This window comes from Drosophila sulfurigaster, chromosome 3 (assembly GCF_023558435.1).
Source record: "Drosophila sulfurigaster albostrigata strain 15112-1811.04 chromosome 3, ASM2355843v2, whole genome shotgun sequence".
Classification (NCBI taxonomy): domain Eukaryota; kingdom Metazoa; phylum Arthropoda; class Insecta; order Diptera; family Drosophilidae; genus Drosophila; species Drosophila sulfurigaster.
The window spans coordinates 39,076,225-39,101,588 of NC_084883.1; the positions used below are offsets into that span (position 1 = coordinate 39,076,225).

Genomic DNA, 25,364 nt, shown 5'->3' on the forward strand with positions numbered 1-25,364 from the left:
ACAATCACCCTTGGCAGACTGACTGACTGACTGACAGCCAGATTGTCTGACTGCCTGCATGACTTGCTGTCGAGGTCGTTCTATGTATACAACGCAACGCGTTTTACTTGACATTTATCAAGCGCTTTTATGCCCAACCCTCCGACGAGCCAAGGGAGGATCAGACTGCTGGATTGGACTGTCTGTGTCCGCCCACAAAACTGTCACAGCAAATAGCATCCACTGAGCGGATGCTTCAATCGACTCGCAGTCGCAGTCGCAATCGCAGTGACAGTTACAAAGGTCAAAGTCAAGCACAGCGACTGTTTTTCGACAATTATTAATCAGACTTTATGTACTAGATGGCGAAAATTGCGCCCTGACAGTGCATGCAAGGAAGTTCTTACTTGTGACAATCAAAAGATGTCAAGGCGTCAATTTCCCTCTCGCTCTCTTCAAACAATAACAATAAATTTGTACTGCCAACAACATAATTACCAAAAAAAACAAGTAAGAAAACTACTGTTGAGTGTGCTCGACTGTGAGATACTCATTTTAAATAAAAGCAAAATAGGGCAGTATTAATTTTATACTGCAAATAAAACCAAATTAATATAACAATAATTTTATAAATATACCAATGGCTATATTTGGTATAAAGGTATAGTACTACATTCAATATATAAAGTGCAAAATATACCAGATTTTCAGACAAACTAAGACCCCTAGGACATAGGCGTTTCTTCCCATATTTGCTTTATAGCTTCAGAGATGACTTCTCCTGCATTTCCTGCCTGTACAAACTTATAATAAATACCCTTCTACCCTATGGGTAGCGAGTATAACAAGAGTGCCCAAAAATCGAGCATGACAAGCAACCGACAACAATTGTTAAATTTTGTTTTATTGCAAACATTCAACGCCATTTGCGTTCTTGCCACAGCAATGTCGACTGTTTGCACTCCAAATGTTGCCGTCGGTTCTTGTTGCTGTTTGTTTTTGGACAACGATAAAAATCAGAGAAAATAACTGTGGACAATGGCCAGAACAGGAATTACTCAACAACGAACTTTCTATACTCTCAAAACATGTAAAAACAAGTCTCAACACTGTACAAACAAATTTAAAATATAAATTGCTGACTTTTCACATATATATATTGCAAAGTTATTGCTTTCAAAACTGTGTGTGGAGCATTTGCAATGCAAATTTGTGGCAGCCTCACTTTAATTGATTAAGCGATAGCTGGAGAGAGAGAGAGAGAGAGTAAGAGCAGCGAACAGTTGTGTACAACATGTTGAAGGCAACAACAAGGAGAATAACAACAATTTTCGGGGGCACAAACGACCCCAATGGTCTCGTTTACAAATTAAGCACTTCCAAATGGCCAGCAAATTAATTTTTATTGCCTACAGAGTTATGTAAAATACAGCCAGCTAGGTTCCTGCGTCCAGGGACGTTTCGTAGCTGACATGGACTACCATGGCGTATACTTGTTTTGGTATAAATTCGCATCGCTTCGCCCTCTCTTTCTCTCTTTGTTGGCTCTTATAGCGATTGTCGAGCGCTTGCGAAATGCAAAAACTTTGGCAAGTTTGTCGTGTCGCCCTAATAAGCGAAGCGATGCTCACAGAAAATTGACAAAGTTTTTGTTGCTTTCGCGCAGAGAGGAAGACGGCAGATAGAGATGAAGATTGTTTGGGAGCAGACATTGTCAGGGAGGGAGTCAGACTTTTGGAGTGGGAGAACGGCAGTTATTTAGTGCAGGGATTTACAAGATAGGCACCGGAAACGGAAGCGACCAACACTTGCCTCGCATATTGCTTGTCAGGTCTATGTGTGCGTGTGTTTGTGTCGCTTTCAACAGTAGTTCCCGGTTTATTATGTTGCCGGCTTAACGTGGCCAAGATAAGCAAAGTTCTACATTTGTTTTCGGCCATGTCATTAGCGCCGACTTATGCGCATTTAATTGAGCTGCAAATTTACGCGACAAACAAATCAAAAACTTCATCAGCATCATATGCGACTAATTGCTTTCTTTGCATAAATATTTACGTGACTTTACTTTAGTTAAATACTATACACATCAAAACAACTTAATAAATTGTAAGTACAAAAACAGTTTCTTTAAAAAATTGTTCTAATAATATTATTTCTATAATTTTCTGAATTTAAATTGATTTCATATTATCTATAAGTAATTACTTAAATATGTAGCTTTTAAATAAATGTTAGATTTTATTCTCAAAGTGCGGGTTGCTTTAAGGCGATATTCTTACACAATTTCACTTTATCAGAATTTCCTTGATTCCTTATTTTTGCCCTATAATTATTTCGCTTGGTTTCAACTGTAATTCTGTAAAAGTTCATAGACTTTTTTCACGTTAGAGTTGTAGCCACTACGTTATGAAATGCTCACGTTTCGATAACCGCATGCGTAATAAAAATAATGATTCATTTAATGGCAATGATTCAAATAATTATAATAATGCTGCTGTTGCTGCTGATGATGATGGTGATGATGATGATGGTGATGATGATGACGATGCTATTGATGCCATTGTTAATGATGACAGTTGGCCAGCGGTCACACGGTTGATACTCGGATTGCAATGCATATTGACCCGCGTGGCCAGGTTGACAATTTCATTAGAGCAAAGGACCAAAGAGCAGCAGGATGAAGTGGAAGAGGATGAGGATGGGGAAGAAGTGCTCTCCAAAGTGGCGTTTCCCCACAGTTTGGCATGTCATTCTGCATGTGCGAGGCTTATCATTTATTTATATGCTTTATTATTGTTGTTTTCTCTTATGTGAGTTCTTTTTTTGTGTATGGGAAGAGGAGGCAATGAGAGACGGATGTCTGGCTGGCTGGCTGTTTGGAGTTGGGGGTTGAGGAAATGGAGATGAAGTGGCACCCGGACTGAGAGAGTGAGAGAGAGAGAGAGAGAGACAAGGAAGCAGGCTGCTTAAAGTGTCATTGTTACCATTGAGCATGCTCTTTGTTTAATAAATTATTTATCGAGCGGCTGCCGTCGAGTCGTGTGTCTGTCACACACACACACACACACACACACACACACACACACACCAACAGACAAACACGCACTCACACTCATTCACTCACAATGATGGCGCGTGGCATTGTCCTTTGATGGCCCAATCGGGCAACTGAAGTGCAGACGCAGAACAACGCAATAATAATACGCATACGTAGCTAAGAAGAGGAAGAAGAAGTTCACGAAAAGCCAAAGTGCTTCCAGAGGATTATTGACTGAATGTTAAGCTTCAAGTCGACTTTGGACATAAAAAAAAACCTTTAGAGTCCATTTTGTTGTTGTTATCAGAACAAAATGCTGTTGTTGATCAAATTGGTTGCCTGATATTAAATCGCCATTTAAAGCAATTCCCCGAGTTTATGTGCTCAATTCATGTTTCAATTTGTTCTCATTGGATTTACTTGCATTGTCCCTAGACAGCTTCATCGCTCTTGCTCTCGCTCTCTCTCTCACTCTTTTGGCACCTTCTCGATTGCTATCCACATGCTTTATACACGTTCATCTGCAGCTTTCTACCTGAGTTGCCTTTTGCCCAATTGTGCAGCAAACAAAAAAATTGATTGCATTTCACACGGTTGCAGCCGTATCCGGAATATGCTCCGGCGTATAGAGAATGAGCGTATGAAGCCTTCTCGACCCAGTTAAGTAGTTCGCACTCAAGTGCCTCCATATGGAGCACACACACATACACATACTTGCAACGCACACTCGAGTCCATAAACTACAGAACCAAAAAAAGGAAAAAAAAATAGTAAAGTTACAGCACAAGTTTTGCATAATGCGCTTGCAATGCACGTTCTTGGCTTCTACTCTCATTCTCTCTCGCTCTCTTGTTGCCACATGCCACCTCTCTGCTCTTCCCCCACATGCATAATAGATTCCAATGTACTCCAGACCAGTCAACATTCAGCTGAAGCTGGCGCATTGGGTGCATGTTGACCTTAGCCATACAATGCCTAGCTGCGAGCACATGCAAAAAGGTTCATTGCCCATTTCCAACTGCCGGCTATTGTTGAAGCTGGACAAGAGGGAGTGAGAGAGAGGAAGTCACAAAAGAGAAAGAGACGAACTGCTGTTGAAAATTGTATGCTGTTTATTAATTTGAGCAGCGCCTAGCAGCCAAAAGCAAAGTAAATTCCTGTGCCATGTTTACTCAACTCTCTGTTTTTTGTTTTTGACTCATTTCAAATTTACAAGTTTTAATTGAAAAAAATACTAAGTGGGATTTGGGACGCTGTGCTGAAGTTAATTGCATATTGCCTGGCGCTCCGAACCACAATCAACAAGTGACTGCTGCACTGGAATGTCGCCTGACCTCACAAAACTTCGGTCTTCGGCCTGCGGCCTTCGCTCTCCGATCTTGTCCTTGGCCACAAAAACACAAAAAAACAAGTAAGAAAGCTAAAGTAGAGTGTGTTCAACTGTGAGATACCCGTTACCTATTGTAAATAAAAGCAAAACCGTGCGGTATTTATTTTGAAATATACCAAATAGATATATCACAAAAATACTGAATTATACTAAATACTATACTTCGTATTTTTATATAGTATTACATTCAAAATAAACCATGTAGTTCAAAAATACCAGATTCCCAGCCAAATATATACAGAAAAAATACCAAAATATGCCGAATGATATTTTTGGTATATTTATACAACACTACATTAAATTATACCAGAATATCCATCAAAGCGGGTACATTAATTTACCGAAAAAAAAATACTAAAATATACCAGATTATCAACCAAAGCTATAGTCTGTGATATCTAGGTGTTCATATCATGACACTGACCAATAATATTATACTATATATGTACATATATGTTATACTCCTTCTACCTGGTACACTCACTTCCTGCAGGCACAAAGTTATAATACCCTTCTATGGGTACCGAGTATAAATAAATTGCAACTCGTGTCACGTTGCTGCAGACGCTGCAATCTTAATTGCCGGAAGTTGCTGCCAGTCCAGCAAAATTCTTACCCTATTTCTGGCCAAGGTAACAAGCTACAATTAGTGTCTGGGCAACACCCACAACATGGCCAAGAAGCGCACTTAGCAATGTACTTGAAAGTGGCTTACAAGTTTGCTGGAAATCGTTTTGGTTTTACCTTTAGAAAACAACTTTCTTTAAGCCCAAATCTGCAGTAAGTGGAGAATATATTTTTTTGGGGTTGATTAAGTGAGCAGAACTTAGCAAGTAATTGAGATAGATAAGAGAATGCTTTTAGCTCGAAGTGCGTAAGCATTCAAGTATATCTAAATGATTGTTGTTTATATGGCTACATTTCTTTTATCATGTGAAACCCCTTAAGCTATTATCTTATCGTGAGCTGGGCGCAGCTGCAAAAGTATCTCTGACATTAATTCGATGGGTTAAATTTCAATTATGTGTGCGCATTGCATTTAATTGCATTAATTAAAGCGACACGAGATGCTCAACATTCATTACACTTTTACCCACTGCGCTGCATTTTATGACATTTATGCGCTTGCCCAAGCAAGAAGCAGCTGCAGCATGAGCAGCACATCCTCATCCATATCCACAACCATATCCGTGTCCGTGTCCGTGTCGGTGTCGATGTTCGTGTCCTTATCAGTGGCACTTTCTGTCTTTTAACTTCTGCCGCATTTCCGGCGTTAATTGAATGCACTGCAGCAATGGGAAGCTGCAACATGCCAACTGTGGCATGGCAACGACCCTGCCAAAGTATATGCAGTTGTCTGTCTGTCCACACTCTCAATTAGCAGTGGAAGCTCCTCTCCACTCCAATTCTTCCTCGTACTGATTCACAGACTGGCCAAGCACTTTGTCAATTATTATTTCTTTTTTTTTGCTTTTTTGATTAATTGATGGTTTTCAATTCTCCACTCGGACTGATTGATATTTAAATTTCAATTTGGAAGCAATTTGCAGCTAAATTCCAAATATAAATCTTAAAGAATTGTGTGCATATTACGTATATGTCACGTTGCCAAGCGAAATGTGAGCAGAAGCCGAAGCAGAAGTCGAAGCATGCAAACAAGCTCCAAATCAAATGTTAAATAGAGCAACAAACAACACACCAACAACACACAGAGAGCAGAGCTCAAACAATACTACAACAAAACGCATTATCAAAACAATAAACAATTGATGGCATTTTACTTAGGCAAGAACAACGCTAGAGAAACACGCCGCTGGCATAAAAAATCAATAAAAAAAAGCAAAAACAAAAAAAAACTCCCACAAAGAAGAGAAGAAACAAAAGGCCCCAAAGAAGAAACTGAAGCAGAAACAAAACGCTGCAAATAAATAAAAATTGCTTTATTTATTAAGCATTAAACAATAAATGGGATTATTTTTATCATCAGGGCAAAGCAATGTCGTAACACACAGAGAAAGAGAGAGAGAAAGAGAAGGCAGAGGACAGGCAAAAGAAGAAGCTTTAGAAGTATGAGAAACTACGCGACTTCTTCAGGCGGTGCGACAATAACAATTGCAAACAAACATTTCAGAGAGGAGGGGAAAAAAACACAAATAAATAAATGCAAATCATTTTCTATTTGCCCCACAGCTTTTGTCCTCAGAGAGAGTGTTGGCAAGTATTATGGCGATTGTGATTGTGATTGTGATATTGTAATGGCATTAGACTTGGATGTTGTTTCAAATGTTTGGGGATAATAATAAGTGGCCACGCCTCACAACTTATTTGCATGAAGATTTCCTCTTTTTTTTTTAGTTTTTCTTTCTTATTTTTTTTTTTGGCATACTCTGTCCCATTTTATTTCAGCAAATTTGTAACTGTCACTCGTTTTATTTATTTTACATGTTTTTCTGCATCTGTTTTTGTAGGCATAGAAATTTCAGTGTATGTTCCGGCTTTTTTATTCGACCGTATCCGTATTCCGGGCTTGGCTTACGGGCGAACTTTTGTGCGTGCCAAGTGCCGAGTGGCCGGACGAGTGTTTTGATTGTGAAAAGTTGCCCCGGCCAAAGGTAGCAGACAAACTTTTCGCAAGTGACAAATAGATTTAAATTCGAAAATGCTTTTTGTTTGCCACTGTTTGTGAGTGTTGCGGTTGCAAGGGGGCAGCTTGTCATGCAAAGCACTATTGACAGCGGTCGTAAATCTTTTGTAAAACTGCTCTCTAACCCATGTCAAGGGCGGACAAGAGAGAGGGAGAGAGAGAGAGGGAGCGAGAGCAGCAGAACACACGGGGGCAAGTGGCAGGGAAGTGTTCGACCCACAATGCGAGAGACGGGCGTGAAAATGTCTCGACTGTCTGTGCAGTTTTTTTTTCTCTGTTTGGTATTTTTTCGAGGGCTTTGGAAAATCAGTTAAAAGCGATTTAAAGGGTTGTCAGGCACTTGTAAAACTGCGAATGAGGAGTAAAATCGTGGCGATGCAAATACGTGTAGCTCATTTATTATGTAGCAGCGAAGGGAGGCGGGGAAATTAGAGTGCTGCCTGTCAATTCCAAGGGCATTTCAATACACGCTCTGTGCATAAAAGTTAACTACAGACATGGTCATTGATTGAGCACAAAAGGGAAAAGCTGTTTGCTACATTTATGTTAAAGGTAGCTGCCTTCAAATTTGATTAAACACAAATATCAAAAGAAATAAATGTGTAATATTTTCGGATTCAAAATGGCGCGATGACCTTCCTTTCCATTTTAAATATTAGTTATTATTGGCATAAAAGCAGAAGCTTTAGTTATATTTAAATCATATCTTAGCTATTTGGCTAGTATATTTTGTACTTTATGGTATACTTTCAATGCATTACTATATCGATATACAAAAAACAGTATTTTTACTTTATGGTATATTTTGAATGTAGCACTATAGCGATATACCAAATAAAGCCTTCGGTATATTTTTGTATTTTTGCGGAATATGAATTTTGTATTAAATATTTATAATATATACATATATTTTTATTTATTAAAAATGAGAACTTCCTTGTTGTTTTTTTTTTTTAAATTAGTTTTAATTCAATTCAGTTGCAGCTACCTTTAAAGGCCGCAAACTTTAATTTGTATAATTTGTGATATCAAAAGAAATAAATGTATACATTTTTCTTAGTAAAAATTACGCGATGACCTTCCCAAAATTTAGTTTTAATTCAAAAAAATTTGAGTTTTCATCATTTGGCAAGCGTATAAAACGCTTTGCTAATGCGATCATCGCGCAGTTCCGCGTATTTTGGCCTTAACAACAAACGGCTGTTAATTTCGTATTTCGCAGCAGCATTTTTCCCCCCCCTGGTATGTTTTCCCCCAAAATTTCCGCAGAACCAGCGAAAATTCAGATGAAACAATTAAACGAGGCACAAATGCGCGCAGCTTACCAACAAGTGATGAAGAGAGAGAGAGAGAGAGAAGGAGGGAGGGAGTTGGGAAATTTCGAGCCCGCTCTTGTTCAGCTTTGACACGCTATCGTCATCATTGGAATTGCATTAACAAATTAGCATTCTAATGAGCGGTCATGGCCTCAGGCACGGCATGACAATTATGGCGCCGCCTTTTGTCTATTTCCCACTGTAAAGTGGAGCCACTCCGCGTGCCCCTGCCGTTTGTTTCTGCCTCTGCTACACCGTGTGTGTTGCAACAATTCTCGGGAACACACACACACTCGTCTCGGCTTTGGCCTTTGCGTGTCGGCCAATTGAAATGAGACTCATTTCGCAGCAATTCAAAGTTGGGTTTCCATTGCACCCGATTCTTGAAGCATGCAATTGCAACTTGCAACTTGCCACAGCAACAGCAGCAGCAACAGCGGCAGCCGCAGCCGCAGTAGCAATTGCTGCTTAAGCTGCCTCAGTGTCTGTGTTTATGAATGAAGACAACTAGGCCGCATCGAGGCCGCTCCAGATACACTTGCAACACTTGCCCCACCTTACCTTCCCCTCCCCTTCTTCTCACTAAAGTTGGATCAGCAGACTTATCGATGCTAAGCAACCGGTGCCGAGTTGCTGCTTGGTGTCAGCTTCAATACATATTGGAGGCTGCTTGCAACGAAACCGAAAACCGGTTACAACAAAACGCCTTGTGGCTACAAAAATACAACAAAAAGGAAAAAAGAACGAAAAAAAATTCTTGACTTTTGTTTCACATACACAAAACGAAGTTTATCTTTTGGCTCTCTTGGTTCTTGGTCGTCGTCGTCGTTGGTGTTGTTGTTGTTGTCCTGTTGTTGTTTATAAAAATTCTTTGAAATGCACACACAATCTACACTCTCTCACACACATACACACTCACACAGCCAAAGACTCGCCTGCTTACACACAAAATTAAATATTTTTTTCCTCTTTTCTTTTTAATTCTTTATATGGCTCTTTGGTTGGCTCTGTGGCATTTTCTTCCTGCTCGTTCCCCGCTCGTTTCCACTGCACGCTCCGCTGAACCCCGTCTCCCCTCTCTGCCCTTCCTCTCTACACTCCCTTCTAGTAGTTTGTTTAGAGTTTTGGTCGGTGCTTTTAAACGCAAACGCAAACGGCAAACGCAGCTCTCGGTTCAATGCAGAGTTTCAAGTGGAAGTGGTCCAAACATGCATGTAAAAATGCAACGTAAGTCGACCCTAGATCAGAGTGAAAGAGAGAGGGGAAGACAGAAAGGGGAGAGAGCGGAGTCAAACCCAGTGCGGTTGATGACTTGCATTTGGCTCTCGCTTTCGGGCCCGCAGAGACTGACTGACTCTGACTCTCGGTCTGACTTTGACTTTGGCACTGGTTAGACTGGCTGGCTGGCTCGTTGGCTCCGTCTCCATCTCCGTCTCTGTCTCCCTGAGTGAACTGGGTCTGGATTAGGGTCCCCTAACTCTTGGTCACTCTTTGCCTTTCCCAACTGTCGGTCGGTCGGTCGGTTTTTCTCTGATGTTTCTCTTCTCTGTTGTTTTGTTGCTGCTTTGCTGTTTTGATGTTCTGATGTTTCGTGGTGCGCTTTCTCGTTCGCATCTGCTGCATATTTCATTTGCAAACTCACAAATGAGTGTGATTAGATTGGCCAAAGACCTTCAGCACCATCAGCAACAGCAGCAGCGAGTGGTTGCAGCAACATTGTTAAAGACTGCTTTAGTTTGGCAACTAAGCTGAATGGGATTTAACCAACAGATTAGAGTGGAATTCTCATGGGGTTTTGACTTATGATAAACTTTCAACAAGCTGACTTATTTTGTAATAGAATTTGGTAATCTGTTTCGGCAGTTCTTTTTTAGTACGATAATCCTTTGAAGAGCGAATTTGAATTTGTAATTTATAGTCAAATAATATTTAATCTTGTTATATAAGGCAATTGTAAGCAAAACACATTCTTTGTGATTGTCCTCCTTTTTAGTTTAAGTTGAGAACAATTTCTCTACCAATAAAAAAAGGTTTTTAATATATTTATCGAAAATTTCCTAAGATTTATGGATTTTTGATATATTACTTAGTTGGTGTATATACGAAAATATTAAATTGCTAAAATATATTTATCAATTGGTGAATTCTAGAATATTTTTCTACAGAAATAAATAGGAAAACGTTCTATAGAAATTAATGCAACGAATTTGTAAACAATTTACATTTTTTCTTAAATGTATGGAAACTTTTAATGTTCAGACGAGAGACTTATGAGACACTCAAAAAATTTGTTTACCTAGCAACATAAACCTATTAATAAATGATCAATCATGGTCTTCAATGATTTCCATTTTTATTGCCAAACTTTTCCTATAGGCATTCATCCTCTAAACTTAGAAATGCGCGTCAAGAATAATTTCTACACTATAGTTCGCTTATAAAAGAGATTGCAATTGGCAAAAAATCTCTGTTTATCTAACATAGGCCATAAACAATACTCCTAATTTTCCACTCTTCGACCATACTTTTCCTACAATTTTTAAATTTTATTAAAGTACTTCAAACATGGTAAATTTGGAAACAATTTCTACACCAAAAGTTCGCCTATAAAAAGATTGCAAGAGTAGAAATATAGAGAAGGATCATTGAATGATCTTAGCCAAGATTCTTGATGAGCGCTTTTGTGTACTCGGAACATTTAGCTTTCCCGCCCAAATCTTTGGTGCGTATGTTGTCCACCTTAATGGTCTTGACCACAGCCGTTTCAATTTTGTCCGCATAAGAACCCAGATTGACATAGCGAAGCAGCATGGCAGCAGAGAGCAGTAGGGCTGTAGGATTCGCCAAATCCTTGCCAGCAATATCGGGCGCAGTGCCATGAACCGCTTCGAAGATGGCGCCATTGATGCCTATGTTACCCGAAGGTGTTAAACCCAGACCTCCGATCAAACCAGCACACGTATCCGACAATATATCGCCATATAGATTGGGCATAACGAGCACATCATATTGCATGGGATTCGCCACGATTTTGAGGCAAACTTCACTGATCGCCTGCTCCTCGTACTCGATGCCAGCTTGCTTGATTTGGTCCTCATACTTTTTGGCCACTTCACGCACACAATTGATGAACAAACCATCGGACATTCGCATGCTAGAACGCTTATGCACCGCGGTGATCTTCTTCCGCTTCATGGCCAAAGCGTATTGAAAACAATACTCAGCAACACGCACCGAAGCAGCGCGTGTGATCAACTTGATGCTCTGCACAACGCCATTGATCAACTGATGCTCAATACCCGAATATTCTCCCTCTGTGTTCTCACGTATGGTGATCACATCGACCTGGCCATAAACGGTTTCCACACCCGCCAGGGAGCGACAAGGACGCACATTCGCATAGAGATTGAAGAGCACACGCAGTATGAGATTCAAGGAGCGAAATCCTGTACCCACGGGAGTCATTAAAGGTCCCTTAAGACCCAGTTTGGTGCGCTTCATGCTGTCGATCACAGCTTGTGGCACCGTTTGAATACCTTTGCTATTGACCACGGGCGTCACATCGACGGGTTCGAAGATCAGCGGCGCTTTGACTGCTTTCAGCACCTCGAGCACCGCCAGCGAGATCTCTGGGCCAATGCCATCGCCTGCCATGAGAGTGACTGGAATGGGTTTAATCAAGTTGCCGCCGCTTCCTGCGGAGTTATTTGCACCTTGTCCTGCACCTCCTCTATTTGAGGCACCTCCTTTAGCCACCTTGGCAGGCAGCTTGGGATTCTTTGGCGGCGCGCTGGCAACGCAACTTTCACGGGGCGGCGCAATAGGACGCGGCTCCAGCACTTCCCTGATCTCCACCACTCTAGGTATATCACGTCTAAAGCCGCGTCCACGTCGAGGACACGGCTGGCGACGTGCTGGCTGCTGCCGTTCATCGGGCGGCAGACGACGATGGTGATTGAGCGGCGAACGTATTTGGGGCAGACTTGAGAGACGGCTTTCGACTGTGGCAAGATGGCGACTGAACTGCAAGCGGCACAAAGATTGCTGCCGCAAGACGGTGGGGAAAAGACAGCGAGACATGAGCGGGGGAAATTTTGAAAAAAAGGTTAAAAAGATCAAAGTAACTGCAGGGGTGTGAAAGAGTAAAAAGTGTGGCCTGTGAGAGTAGAGTATTTGTGTGTTCTGTATAACTCAGTGCCTACTGAAGTGAGAGCTGGATAAAGCTTACTTTTAGTGTAAACAGTTTCTCGTCTGCTGGCGCCTTAATGCTAGCTCAATATTTGCAAGTTCTCGTTGCTCAAAATGCATTTTTTTTTTAGCTTGGTCAACTTCGAAGCAATTTGCATAGCTTTTAGCTGGAACTTGGCTTTGCTTTGCTTTGCTACAATTTTTTTATTCATGGCTAGTTTCGCTTTTTGTTGACGCCTCAAAGTTTGGCGACTGGCGGTGCCAGGAAAAACTTTCTCTCAGCGCAAACACGCGACCCAAGGAACAGAACGTCGCCAGGGTAACTCTTTTTTCTACCCCTTTCTTCTCATCTTTTTGTCCCTTCTTTTGTTGCACAGTCTGTGCAGCTTATTTTCTCATTTGAGTGAAATTATTATGGCGCAACATTTGGAGTGGCAAATTTTTTTAAGGGGAGCTGTGATTCCTTTTCTGGGTTAAGACTAAAGCTAATTAAATTACTTTTTCGACTGCAATTCCATTTTCGGGAAATTTTTTGAAGGTCGCTCCGCGTATTTGCTTTGCCCTTGCGCTTTAATTGAAAAAGTTGCGCTTTGACTGTGACTGCGACTGCGATTGCGACTCGAAGTTTTATTTCCGGCAGCTTGCCAAATGGTTTGATATTATTTCTCTTCGTAAAGGGGGGTTAGAAAATGTATTTTCATTTATTTAATTATATAGCTGCGCATTAATACGAAAGTCGTCGGCGAAATTAGCTGCAAAAGGTAATCAAATTATGCAGAGTTCCTTTGGGCGCACCTGCAAGCCTCAGACAGAGGCGGTGACAGAGACAGAGACGTTGGCCACGCCCTTAAAGTCGCCTCTCCTTCTTCTACTGCTGCTCACGAAGTTTTTCATTTTTCAAGCTGTTGTCATTTGGCATAATCATATTTCAACGGATTAGCATAATTTAAACACACAAAATATTAATAATGAAAAGTGAATGGCTGTTGGAGTCAACTTCCACACTCACAAACAGCCAAATATAAGCATTCCCACAGACACACACTTACACACACACAGCCACAGACTTCCCCCTACGCCGTTGACAAAATTATTAAAATTTTCCTACTGTTCTACTTAGCGGAGGGCAAAGTGCCACTGTGCTTATAATTCCATACCCTGAGAAAGAGAGTTGCTTGGTATTTTAACTGCTATTTTAATGTTTAGACTTACATTTCAAATATTTCGAAATGAAATAGGAGTTTATAGAAGTTTTTAGTATATTTATATACAATACTAATCTTTTTGGCTTGAAAATGTAATACATTTTTCGGCTAAACTTCTGGCTTAAAAATGCAGTATATTTTATTTAATTTATTTTAGTATCGAGCTCTTTTCATTGTAAAATTGATCTTTACAATTTATTTATTAAAAATTTAGTATATTATAGCAGTAAACTTTTTTGCTTAAAAATTTAGTGCACTTCAGTACTAAGTTTCTTTCATTGTAACATTGATCTTTACATTATAGTAGATTTTAATTCACAATCACTTATGAAAAGTTCATTTTAATATTTTCTAAAATAAAAACAAATATGAGTTGGCTAATTGGTTTCAAGTTTAAACAGATTCAATTACTCAGTGAATAAAGAAATAACTACAGAACATTTTCAATCATCACAGGAATAAATTTCACACTTAGAATATTACTTTTGAAATATTCAAATTTCAGAAATAAAATGTGTTGAATAATAATTATTAAGAGATTCAGCTGTCACTTTAGGAAATATCTGAATATTACAAATAGCAAAATCACATTAAGAACTTTTTAGTTCACCACTAAAAAAGTTTCTTTCTTTCCCCCCAAAACTTCACACATTTCGTAGCGTATCGAAAATTCGACGAAAGCAAAGTTTGTTCCAACTTTTTTATTTAACACGCTTTTATATTCATATTTGGTAATATATCTGACGCTCCCGCGCCTTTTGCATTGTTTTCTTTTTTTGTATTTTGAGTATTTTGGCGTGGGGTAGGTTTGTTCTTTTTTTTTTTTTGGTCTCTATACTTTAGTTGGTGTTGGCGTTGAACGCCTCACAATTGTTGTTAAATGATTGATGGTCTTTCGGATAGCTTGCTCCCACACACACATACACACAGATACAAACACAGGCATAAATACAAATACAAACACGTAGTTATAGAGCAAACACTGCCATTATTTACACATTATATTATGCGATATTATAATTTTGGAACTGAGACCAAAAGTCAGCCCAAAAAAAAAACGCCAAGCTGTCTAGCTGGGGCGTTAACTCACCACCACCAAGCAAACCAAGTCAAGCCAAGCCAAGGCAGCAGAAAGCGAGCACCTCCGATAGACAGATAGTCGGAGATAATTATTCGTTATTCGTTTGCTGTTCGTGTTATTTGTTTTTACGTTTTTTCTGTCTTTTTTTTTCTCTGCTTTTGGCGATAACGAATACGAAAATTGCTCTGAATACAAGTATGAGAATGACGACGCACCTGCAACGAACAGAACAGATAGCAAACAAATACATATTAGTGAGGAGTATATTAAGAAATTATGCAGACAGAGGTGGTCGAAAATAAGGGGGAAGCACCGACACACCGACAGCTGCGCTTTTGCGATAATTATCTTGTATACTTTGTACTTATTTTACATATATTTTGAGCAGGCTTAGGGCTGAAACTACTGTCAGCAAGATATGACAGCTAAATTTATTTGTGAATATGATTATTACTATATGTTATTCAATTGTGGCGATTATACTGTTTAATCAATGAGTAGGTAAAGAAAATTCTTTGAGGATTTCTTAAAAATATTGATAAAAATTAATCAAATATTTATTCATATAAGTAATATTCGTAGATATTATTATATTGATATCTTTCCTACTAACATTTTAACATTATTTTACAAATGATTAAGGCTTTAAGGCTTTTTAAACCTTTATTCAAAAGTACTAAAAAAGAATGATTCTCTTTATAGATACTTTTCTTACTATTTAGAATATATTATGAAAAATGAATTTGATAAAATAAAAATATATTTTTACTATTTAGATTATGAAAAGTGAATTTAATAAAAAAAAAATATATTTAAAATTTTTGACATGATTCTTGACATAATTTAATTTCTGATTCCATATATATTTTATTTTACTAATTGCGACTTAGTTTAAAAAGTAATTTAAAATTTAACTACTTTTCTAACTTATTAATTTATTTAATTTAAAAGTAATTTAATGAGAAAACAATTTTTTCAATGAGTAATAGCATTTTTATTATTTTTATTTCATGCCTTAGATACATATTTATTTATATTTGTTTTGTATAAAAATGTTTTCTTTCAAACAATTTTTGGTTAATATAAATTTTGTTGAAAAACTGATTAAAAATATGTGTTTGCTAGCTACTTTTCATAGATAAAACATTCATATACCAATTTACTGGCATTAAATTTTATTTACCAAAAAGAGAAAAGAAAAAGAATTTGCCAAGTTTTTCGATTTTTAGCAGCTTAGAACACTTCTTTAACTTGTTTCCTAAGCTGCTCTGATCTGCCCTGTGCTCAACCTATCTATTTTCAGCTTAAAAATCTTATGTGTGTGTCTTTGATGGCGTTCATTTCTCGCATGTGAACGAAGCACCAAAAAAAAAAAAAGTACGAGTATTTTGTGAAGAGATTTTGTTTTTGTTTGCACTTACTTCATTTAATGTTTAGATTTGCGCTTAGTGTGCGAAAAAGAAACCCAAAGTCAATAAACCGTATAAATGTACAACAAAAAAATAAAACAGAAACCACAGAATCGACCAAACAAATAATAAAAAAAGAAGTCAAGTCAAGTCTACGCTTTAAAGAAGAGAAGCTTCAATGTGGGGAGGCTGTAAAAGTTGAGAGAGGCGAAAAAATTGAATGTGTTTTATTTCACACACAACAACAAAAAAAAAGAGCAAAAATCATTCAAATATTTGTTATTGTTTGCCGTGTTGTGGTAACAAGATGCCGCCAACGCCGAAGCCACCGCCACCGCCACCGCATCGCATTAGCCCTGGCTTTTCATGCCATTTATAAAGCAATACCACAATTTGCTTGGCTTTCCGCTTCTTAGCTGCCTCTTGCCTCCCCCTTCCGCCTCTTCTGGTTGGTCTCATGTTTTGTGCTGACCAATTCAATGTGTTTGTCTTTGGGATTGTTGTGTTCTCGTTGTGTCTCGCTCGTCATAAGTTGATTTATGAGCCCTAGGTGCAAATAATTGATTTATGCGCGGTGCGCGGCAAAAGTCGCATTTTTTTCTCTTTGCTTTTGCAACTCGAGCAGAACAAACGCCTCACTGTCTGATAACAAAAGTAGGAAAAAAGTGGGAAACGCGCAAATAGCAGCGTCAGAGAAGTTTCAAAGAAATGTACAAAGCACTTATGGCTCTAGTAGGTGCAGCAAAAGTAATTAGATAAACACACTTATAACAAGCCTATGGCTGATAACGCTCCATGTTGCAGATAGTTCGAAAGTATCTACACACACACACACACCTGAGGCAACGGGCTAGAAAGTATCTCGTGGCGATAACAGCAGACTGGACTAAGCACCTCTAATGCTGGCGTTGCACAATGCTCTTCATAATGCTAATGTGCTCTGTAATCTTTGCTCAGGTCATAACTAACACACACAGATCAGAGAGCGGAAATGCTAACAAATGCGCCAGAAGAATTTGTGTCTTCGAGTGTGTTTGTGTGTGTGTTTCTTGTAGATATACGAGTTTTGCCGACTTGTTTTGATTTCTCGATGCTGTGCACACTTCAGTAGGCATTAACCTTTTCTTTTCCCGTGAACATAAGTATTTTTCATGCCATCCATGAATCAAACACAACACAACACACAAAAAAAAAGTGAACACAGAACGTTAAAAAAGCGAAGAGAACCAACCCAAAAACTGAAGCCAAAAGAAAGAATCCGGCGACGGCGACGCTCATGTATCTCTCATGCCCTCTCATACCTGGGTTCATTGGAAAACGACGATTACGCGGCACAAAAGGCATGAACAAACAATGAGCCAGTCAGTCAGACAGACAGACCGAGTTGGACAAGAGACCAAGAGAGAGAGACGGACACAACGTACAAGAATAAGTCGACAAAAGTTGCCGGTGGCTGCTGCTGCTGCCGCTGCATCATCATAATGAGAGAGAGCAGAGAAGAGGAGAGGAGAGAGGAGGAGACGCTGGTGGCGTTACATAAGCGAGCGTAGAGTTGACCAAAGCGAATCGGCCAAAATGGAGTGGAAAATTGTATCACATGCAGGCTCAAACCAAACACACACTGCAACTCAATCGCTGTCTGCAAGTTCTCGCATTTGTTTGTGTGATAAATTTACTTGTAAAAATGTTTAAAAATAGCTATAGAACACACACATATAGAATGGAGAAGAGCAGAGAACTCTTCAATGCAGGTACGAGCGTGAGATACAAATGTATCTACTACCTGTCAATGCCGTCGTCTGGGCTGCTGCCTTGCACATTTCACACGTCTTATGTTCGACTGCATCTGGTACTAAATATTTAATTACGTATACGCCATCGATGTCAATAAAGTGCACACTACACTTTATCTTTCGAGTAATCCAGTCTTATCATTGCACTGCTTATCTCAGTGTTAGCATCGAGTCATGGCAAGTTGACAACTTCCTTTTGGTTGTTTATTATTTTATGTTTAATTGCTTCCCCCTCAAAAGCTGGTCATAATTACGCTTAAACTCTATGACAGATGTGTTGACGACCTCGAAGAGGGACAAAAACAGGTTCAGGCCCACGTGAGTGCGACCTAAAGTCATGAATGAAAAGCATGAATGTTTGCTGTTGGGTAGCGTATGATCATAAAAATGTCAGAGAAGAAGGTACGCTCATAAAATTCTAAGAAATTTTTGCCAAAACGTACAAATGAATGAATGAATTGTGACTTTATACATAGAACAAACTATATATAATATAATTGAATGAATTTAAATATCCTACACTTTGTTTATGCGCCAAGCAAATCGCCAATCACATCAATGACATCATCGAATCGAATTGAATCGAATCGAAAGAAACAGACACTAAACAGAACCCAACACAGTTCCAAAACAGTTTCCAAGTCGAATTGCTTTTTGTGTATCGAGGTCAAAAGTGTAAAACAAAACACAACGAACCAATACACGAACAACAACAAAAAAAAAACAACACAACATAACATCAAATTAAAGCAAACATTAAGAAAGTATACAAAACTGAAGATTTCCTCATTCTTCTCCACAGTTGTTGTTGTTGTTGTTTTTTAGCTAGTCGCAGTTGTTGAGCAGTTTTTAAGTGCGTGTGAAATCGATGGACGAACGCACAGGCGTCGTTAATTTTAATTGAAACTAATTAGCGCAAATATAAAAACCAAAAAAAATAAAAGGGTATAAAATAAAATAGAAAATGGGCGAATGAAACTCAATGACTCAACTACAAAGAGCAGATTGTGTAGTAAAGCACAAAGTCTTACAAGATGTTTGTAAAGTAAATTATTAAAAGGAATTTTCCGTATTTTTACTAGTCCTTGACTTGGGCGCGCAATCAATCAATTAAGTATTCACATCTTGATTCATAAGCTTATTTATTATTTACTCGAGGCAAACTTCTGAAGCAAGCAAAAGTTGCGCTCATTTCAATCCATTAGGCAAAAACTGGACACAAGGCGCTTGTAATTACTTTTCAGCATTCAATCAATTAAAAATGCTTTGCTTACGGTTTAATCGATAGCCCCATGGCTCAGAAAAGAAATGTGCTGGAAATAGACCGAGGAGAAAACATTACGAGCCTCGGCCATTAGGTTGAAGTGAAAACTTGAACTCGCCTCGTAATTGATGGATGAAGTCAAAGTTACAACAAGAAAAGATATATTTGCTAAATGCAGATTGGAAATGTCTTAAATGAACAGTTTAGGAAAAAAAACCATTAACCAGACACGTGACATCTTTGGCCCAGAAAAATAAATGATTCAAATTCAAATTGGTTTTAGCTCTCATTGCCAAAAACACATATCCAAAACGAACTGAAAGCAAATGCAAATGCAATAAAAACAAAGAGAACAAAATGTAGAAAAACAAAAACAAGTTTTGCAGATTATTTGTTTAATGAAACGCACACAGTTTAGACTCGTTAAGCAACTCGCTTTGGGAATTTGCTTAATTTGAATGCCTTTATTTTTGGCTAGCATCGATTTTGATGGATTCATTGCGACTTTAGAACGAATGCTGCAGTTAAGCCTTAATTAGAATCGAAATTTGGACAGTTAATTACCATACAAAATTGAAATAATAAAACGAACAGCAGGCGGAAAGGAATGTTGAACAAATACCCGGATACCTGAAGCATAAATTAAACTTAATTAGATAGAAAAGTATGAAAATTGTAATTTTTGTATATCATTCCTTGCAGTTATTTAATTAGTCTTATTCTCCAAAGTTCTTGTTGTTGTTTATCTCATGCGAGACAGGCGCAAACATGCTCAACCCATTGCATAGTTTATGAAACTGTTGAAAAGTTCCACTCCACGTTTTGACTTTTCTATTTGCACTTTTCTCTGTTATCTACACACGCCCATATGATGATGATGATGATGATGATGACGAAGACGAAGATGATGAAGTTGCATGCACGAAGTACGAGTTTTGCTCTAATTTCAGTTGCTTTGCCATTTGTTTAAATATTTAGTAACGTGTTCGTCGCTTTACAAGACATGTTACAAGCAAAGAGATAGAGATACACATACTCGTATACTGATACAGATACAGATACAGATACAGATATGATTAGATACGACTTCCTGTTTGTTTTTGAAGCATTACTTTGAGCTGATTCTAAACATGTAACGTGTTATTGTTAATGGGCCGTGTTTACGAGTGAGCCAAAAAGCTTATGCTATATTTTCTTAACCGCTTACATGCCCTCGTAGTATGTGTATCTTATGGATTGCTGCTGCTGCTGTACAGCAACTACAGCTCAATTAGCAGTCGCATAGGGCACGCAATTAAAATGAAATTGAATTTTATGTGGTGCGCCCAAGTGCGTGGCAGGGTTTACATACCAAACAGCAGACGATCAAAACGTGTACAAAGCGAGTACAGCAAGTAGAGAAGAGAGAGAGAGGTAGATAGATACTCGAGTTGTACTCGTAAATACCTGAAAAACATTTATCGTATGCATGACACAGACATCAGATTAGCATCACAAACAGTACATAATCGTAAAAGTAACACACAAATAGTTGAAGACACAGACAGACAGACATAAATAAAAAAAAAAACAAGAAACAACATAACACACAGGCAGAAGGAGTACAAGTTGAACTACTATGTAAACAGTAAATAAACCAGACTGCGAGCCCAGAGAAGTAAAGTTCGGCATTCACTTAAGCAGGCCATTAAGAGCAAAATGTCTGATGTGGCAAACAGGAAGAGCGAAGATACATAGATACATAGATACGCCTGAATATGTAGTCGATGGAGGTGCTCTCCATTTGGCGCAAGCTGCAGATACATTTACACGACTCGAATTAAGATTCCACAAAAGTCAAACGCTAATAGCAACTATTTGAAGTCAAAGTCTGTGAAGTCGGCTCCATTGAGTAAGCGCTCATGTGGATAAATCTTTTTGGTAAAAGTCAGTCGACAGTTACAGCTACACTTACAACTACAACAACAACCACAACTACAACTATGCAATGCGATGCGGGCGTGTATCTAAGAGATACACTTTTTACTTGTGTGTTTATTTGTTAACTACCTGCGTGTGAGAAAAACTGCTCAGCAGGCAGCCGCCAGGTAAGAACACACACACAACTGCAGACAACGGCAAACTTGCAACATCATGCCGCTCGCATACAAAGACAACTAAAGAACACAGCTACAGATACAGATACAGATAGAGATAGAGAGATGGGTAGACAAGTACTCGAAGTACACACACATAACTAAGTATCTAAGTATCTTTGTATCCATGGAGCTGCTGCCGATGCCGCGCTGTAATTGTGCGTAAACGTGTAAATACCAAGTCAAGGTCGGTTAATCAATAATAATTATTTTTCACTCAATTACGCACCACAGCACGACGCGCGTCATGTATTTCATAAGTCTATTTTCTTGGCTCGCATTCCTCGAGATAGACGCACACCACTATGGTGATATATTCTCTCTCGAAAATATATACAATTCATTATGGTTGTTGTTGCTTTTTGTATTTTTTGTATTTTTTTTGCTTTATTTCTGTTTTTGTGTGTTGGCCATTTCGTTGCGCATTCGATGTTATCTCTTTGTTTGGCTTAGCGCCGAGCCACATTCATGTGTGAAATATGCATAAACAAAAAATATGCCAGCACAATTTCGAGTATCTTATAGATGTAAATATACAAAAAACCACACAAAAAATATTACGTTCATATGTAGATACATTTGTGTGTTGGTGCTGTGGCTGTTGCTGCCCATAGCCTTCACACAGTTAGATGCGTGCCACTTGATATGCCCAGAAACCAGAATAATAAATGATGATGCCGACATCCAGATACAGTCCACAGATAGCAAAATACTTATAATGAACCTGCAGCGTGGGCTGCGTCTCGAGTCGCTCTCTTGGGAAAAACTTTCCAGGCCAAAACGAACTTTTCGACGAACAACATTGCTCAATATGCTTCTAATTGCGGACGCGCCACTTGCCGCATGCCACACGCTGCTGCCGCTGCCGCTGCCACTGCCGAGGGGTTCGCAACGGTTGAACGCTTGAAGTGACAGACTGACAGCCCAACAGTCAATGCTCAATGAATTTGCATAGAGTTCACATTACCTACACATGCCCATTCGAAAGGGAAGCGTCAGGGGAGGTAAGCGTTAAGTACGAGAAGAAACTAAACTTTACTTTGACTGCAAGTGATTTACTTAATGCCAACAGCTGCTGACGCTAGATGTATCTGACAGTCACTATTATTCAATGTATCTCTCTGTCTCGCTCTCACTCACTTTGTGTCTAACTATTTTTTTCACACTCAGCGGGATTACCTTTTGATTGAGTTTGTTTAAATCGAAAATATGCAGTAAATTAATTTGCTAATGTAAATATTTATTTTCATTTGCATAAATGGAGAATAGAACCATGTGAATCAATCAATTTGCGAGTATTTGTCATTTTTAAATAAACTAACCACACAGGTGAGACAATGTACAATTTTATTTCGATTTGCTGTTTAATGTATTCAAATGTATTTTGTATCATTTTTTCTAAGAATTTTTGCAAATTTATTGAATTAATACTAAAGTCAACAAGGCAATAAGAAATGGCTTTACGAATTAGTATTATAACACAGTAGACGCTCGTAAATTAAAGGGAATTAAATTTATATAACTTAAAAAGCAGAAATTCAATTAAAAATAGAATTTATTTTTATTTTATATTAATAAGTAATTAAGAAAGTAGAAAGATTTCTTCTAGTTTCTGAAAGGTTCGAATTCAGATGAATTCCTTTTAGAATAATTTATATTCTAAATGTTTTATAAGTTTTGTTTTATTTTTTTTTAAATAAAAGAATTCAGAATAAAGCATTTGCTCAAACCTTGTCAATAACACTTTTCAATTGTTAATATTTATCATGTTAATTGCACATTGTATTGATTGGATTGTATTATACATTTTATATTATGAAAATGTTCTATAATTTTTTATTTTTATATAACTTTTTATTAAACTTATGGAGCTAACTAATATTAGAAGTATCTTAAAGTCTTCAACTCTTTGATTTTGATTAAATGTATATTTTATAATGATTCAACTTGAAACTTTTCCAAACGTTATAAGTTGAAATAGTAATATCTCAATATTTTAGAATCATTAAAAAAATTCACATTTTCTAAATTTATCTGTTTAATAATTTAAACTTTCCTAATATTACCATTTATCTTATTATTTAGCCAACATAAATAAAATGGAATGCAACAATACCTTTTTCATTGTAAACTCCACTCGACCTGATGTCGATCGATTCGAAGTAACCCTTGACCGCTTCGCACTGTAGCGCTGTATCCTTGGCACGAGAGTCGCGCTGCAGGCGTCGACGGTGGTGCGTTGCGGCGCTGTGTTGATGCTGGTGTTGATGGTATTGGTGCTGGCTGTGTTGAAGGTGGTGGTCATTGGCAGCCGCGCCGACGCCAGCGTCGCCCAAATGTTTGGCCGCAGCCAAGCTGCAGAGAAATGCGACGAGCAGCAACTTTGTCAGACTGCCGGCCATGATGCTGATGATGATGATGTGAAATTCTTGTGCTCAATTTATGCAGAAATTGCAAACCGGACTTCAATCTTTGAGTGTAGCACGTTCTCTTTTTTTCGTTTTGTTTTTTTTCCTTTTTGCTTTGTTTAGCAACGCGATATGTTAAACGTGGGTATGTGTGTGCGTGCGTGCGTGTGTTTGTAAGGCCACTATGTTGATTTTAGGCAGCTTCGCTGCATGTTGCACTAAACAGCTGTTCGACACTAATACACTGACACTGACTGAGACCCACACACACAGACGCACTCAGCTCAATAGGCAGAGCGACTAAGGTAAAGGTAAATGCAAAAGCAACGATTGCGACTGCGACTGCAGCAGCGACGGCGGCAGCGGTAGAGCGCGAGAGAGCGTGAGAGCGGCACACACATACACTAACGTATTGCACTTGCCGGTTAGGCTGTTTTCACACACACACTCGCACAAACAAAACACGCAGTGAGGTTTTGCTGTTGCTGTTGTTGTTGCTCGCTCTGTAAAAAGTGTGCAAAAAAGACGCGTGTCTAGCCTTGCTCGCGATTGTTGTTGCTGCGCTTTGTTTCAACTAAAATAAAACAACACTGTTAAATTGCAATTTGCTTCTCCTTCTTTCTCAAAGATTTCGATTTCGCGTGTTGCGATTCTTCATGACATAATAATCGCAATAAAGCAATATACATGTGTATAAGTGTGCTTAGGTCTGTCTGCATTTGTTGTCAAAGATTCTGATAATTCAATTCCTTCAATTACACTTTGATTGCTTATTGAGTATGTGTGTGTGTATGTTTTGAATTGCTTTTCGATTTGTATTTTTATTATGAATTGATTGCTTTATTAATGTGACCCGTCGATTCTCAATTCATTTGCATTCGCTTACAGCGATTGACCGTTACAAATTGCACTCGCGTTTTATTTTATTGGCAGCTATATAGCAGGCCAAGTATTTCAAATAAAGACGTCCGTTCTTCAATACGACAAACGAATACGATTTCGATTTCGTTGCTCCTCGTTGGGAATTCAAAATCGCGCTGTTACACTACGGACACGTTTACACACGCCGACGATTCGTTCACAACTAACTGTATCTTCGCAGCAAGCACCAATTCAAGCTCGCACCAACATATGAAATGTAATTCTCACAGCACGCTGCTCTGTTCTCTCACTAGCCCATTGAGCATTGGTTCTCTTTGTCTTTACGCTGTTATGTTAAATAAGAGAGAGCCCAAGACACTTGTCGAGATCAGGATGCTAAGTTGTCATATTTGTACAATAAATACATTTTACTTTTCAGTAAAATATGATAGAGTTTATATTAACCAATTAATTGTTATAACTGCTGCAAGTTAACGCACATTATTATATTCGCTCTCACTTTGCTGTTGGCGGCGCTGAAGCAAACAAGAAATTTAACGTACGCTGTTTGAATCGGCACGCTGTTAAACTCAAAACTCGCTCTCTCGCTGCTGAGAGCGCCGCTCGCATTGCACAGCTAACAGACCGTGGTGC

General features: G+C 38.6%; 2 protein-coding genes across 2 annotated transcripts in view; both read right to left on the reverse strand.

Moving 5' to 3' along the window:
• Positions 1-24,939, reverse strand: part of LOC133846343 (division abnormally delayed protein) — a 72,864-nt gene extending 47,925 nt beyond the window's left edge. Inside the window, exon 1 of the mRNA XM_062281279.1 lies at positions 23,558-24,939. Coding sequence (XP_062137263.1) covers positions 23,558-23,843 — 286 coding nt within the window. The 5' untranslated portion in view covers positions 23,844-24,939. The remainder of the gene's footprint in view (positions 1-23,557) is intronic.
• LOC133843076 (probable isocitrate dehydrogenase [NAD] subunit alpha, mitochondrial) lies at positions 10,901-12,572 on the reverse strand. Its single transcript, XM_062276449.1, has one exon. The coding sequence runs from the start codon at positions 12,444-12,446 to the stop codon at positions 11,022-11,024; it is 1,425 nt and encodes a 474-aa protein (XP_062132433.1). The 5' UTR covers positions 12,447-12,572; the 3' UTR covers positions 10,901-11,021.
• Positions 24,940-25,364: the final 425 nt, after the last annotated feature.